This window comes from Rhincodon typus, chromosome 26 (assembly GCF_021869965.1).
Source record: "Rhincodon typus isolate 14 chromosome 26, sRhiTyp1.1, whole genome shotgun sequence".
Lineage (NCBI taxonomy): Eukaryota > Metazoa > Chordata > Chondrichthyes > Orectolobiformes > Rhincodontidae > Rhincodon > Rhincodon typus.
The window spans coordinates 10,462,312-10,464,640 of record NC_063357.1 but is presented as its reverse complement, the minus strand read 5'-3'; the positions used below and the strand labels follow the sequence as shown (position 1 = coordinate 10,464,640).

The 2,329-nt window shown below is 42.0% G+C and overlaps 1 protein-coding gene across 1 annotated transcript in view; it reads left to right on the top strand.

Moving 5' to 3' along the window:
• Positions 1–1,055: 1,055 nt before the first annotated feature.
• The window catches only part of nlk2 (nemo-like kinase, type 2), a 54,267-nt gene continuing 52,993 nt past the window's right edge, over positions 1,056–2,329 (top strand). The window contains exon 1 of the mRNA XM_048612344.1: positions 1,056–1,411. Coding sequence (XP_048468301.1) covers positions 1,056–1,411 — 356 coding nt within the window. The remainder of the gene's footprint in view (positions 1,412–2,329) is intronic.

The following is a 2,329-nucleotide window of genomic DNA, read 5'->3' as shown; positions in this document are numbered from 1 at the left end:
CCCTATTTGCAAAAAGCAGAACAACTCAAATCAGATTAGCCGCCTCCTCAGTTAAAGCGATACATAGGATCAGTGCAGTCAAGCATTCTTCAAGCAACAATAACCAGCTACCAAGGCTACTCAGTTGCTGACCTCCCTACAGCCTTGATCCAAATATAGGCAAAAGAGCTGAACTCCAGGAGTGCAGTGAGATTAAATGCCATTGACATCAACATAGCACTGTTCAGGTGAGACACCAAGCTCTAGCAAAACTATGGGAATTAGGGTAAACTCTCTGCTGGTTGTAGTCCTATGTAGCACAAAAATAGTTCTGGTTGTTGGAAGTCAATCATCTCCCTCAAGCTAGTCACTCACCCCCCACCCCACCCAAGGATCTTCAGCTACTTCAACGACTAACCACCTTAAACAAAGGAGAGGGGGTGTTTGCTGATGACTGCATAACGTTCAGCACCATGCACAACTCCTTAATACTGAAGTGTTCTGTGTTATTATACAAGACCAGAAAACATCCAGGCTTACACGGATGCATTACACAGATATTACTTGTCAATGGTTACTGCCTTGCACTTAAAGATTTTAACTGTTTCCTCTCAATATTAATTGGCAGTACTAAGTCTATCATCAAGGTTTTGGGTGTTACCATTGAACAGAATCTAAATTGGACCAGCTATATAAATAACATGATAATAAGAGCAGGTCAGAGGCCATGAATTCTGTGGTGAGCAATTCGTTTCCTGACTCCCCACAGCCTGTCCACCATCTGTAAGGCACAAGACAGCAATATGAAGGAATACACTCCACTTGCCTGGATAAGTGAAGTTTCAATAACACAAGCAGCTCAAAGCACTGCAGATGATTTCCCCAGACCCTGACCTAAAATGGGAGAGCACTACTGCACAATCCTCTCAAAATTAGCACTGCAATTGCGATCCACAAATTAGTTGCATAACTTCGCAAGTGGCTAGATTGCCAGAATACTCCAAAGTATTCACTCAACTGACACCATTCACATCACCTTCAACAGTCAATCCCTCCATCACTGATGCATAGGGAAAATGTGCACCATCTACAAAAACGCACCAGAGAAATTAAAAGGCTCCTTCAACAGTACCTTCCAGACCTGTGATTTCTACTACCTACGACAAGGGCAGCAGATACACTGGAACATCATCTGCAAGAACCTCTCCAAACCACAGACTATTTTGACTTGGAACTTAACTGCAGATGCTGGAAATCAAACAAAAATAGACAGTTCTGGAGAAACGCCACAGGTCCGGCAGCGTTGGTGGAGAGAAAGCAGAGTAAAGGCTTCAGATCCAGCGACTTCTCCTCAGAACCAAAGATTAGGTCAAAATTTAGGAACTGCCTTCTTAAAAGCCTGTGCTTGTGCCTACATCACAGACTGCAACAGGTCAGGAACATAACTCAGCATCACCTTCTCAAACACTATTTAGGATAAGCAATAAATGCTGGCCTGGTAAGTGGCACCTGCGTCTCCCAAATAAATAGAAAAAGTTTCAAAGAGAGCACTTTGTAAGTGCAGTCACTGTTGTAACATAAGAAATGCAACAGTCAATTGCCCCAAAGCAAGATTCCATAAACAGTGATGGGACAATGACTAGATGATTTGTTTTTGGTGTTGACTGAAGAGATAAATATTAACCAGGGCGCTAGAGAAAACTCACTGCTCATTACAACACCATGGAATCTTTAAGGTTAAGAGACAGGTTGGGCCTTCGTTTAATCTCATCTGAAAGATAGGATTTCTGACTCTGCAGCCCTGGAATGCCAGCCTACATTTTTGTGCTCTAATCTCTGAAGTGCAGCATGAATTTAACCTATTGGGTCAGGCTAGTGTGTCACCAACTGAGTCTCAACTGACAGTGGCTGGAAACTCTCGGCTTGGATCTGTTTTGCCCCAGACCCTGGTCTAAATGGGTGAGCACGACAAAATGCTCTCAAAGTAAGTGCTGCAAGTGCCATCCACAAATTAGTTGTATAGTTTGAGAAACGGCTAGATTGCAGAGATAGGCCAAAATCTGAAGCCTACATATAGTTACGAACAAAGCCAGCAGGAGGAACTCAAGTTTCTGGAGAGTGGTTAGTGTATAGAATTAGCTATCAAATAATGTTTGAAGTAATCAACAATGCTTTGAAAGGAAAGTCAGCTTAAATTATTAAAAAAAAACCAAAAACATCGTATAGCCTGAAAGATGAACAATTATAAATTAAGGTTTCAGCAGTGTGGTGATCTGGAAAAACACTTAACATGCTTCACAAATGATGTAATGTATACAGCTTTATGCCACAACCTTAAGATTGCTGCCGA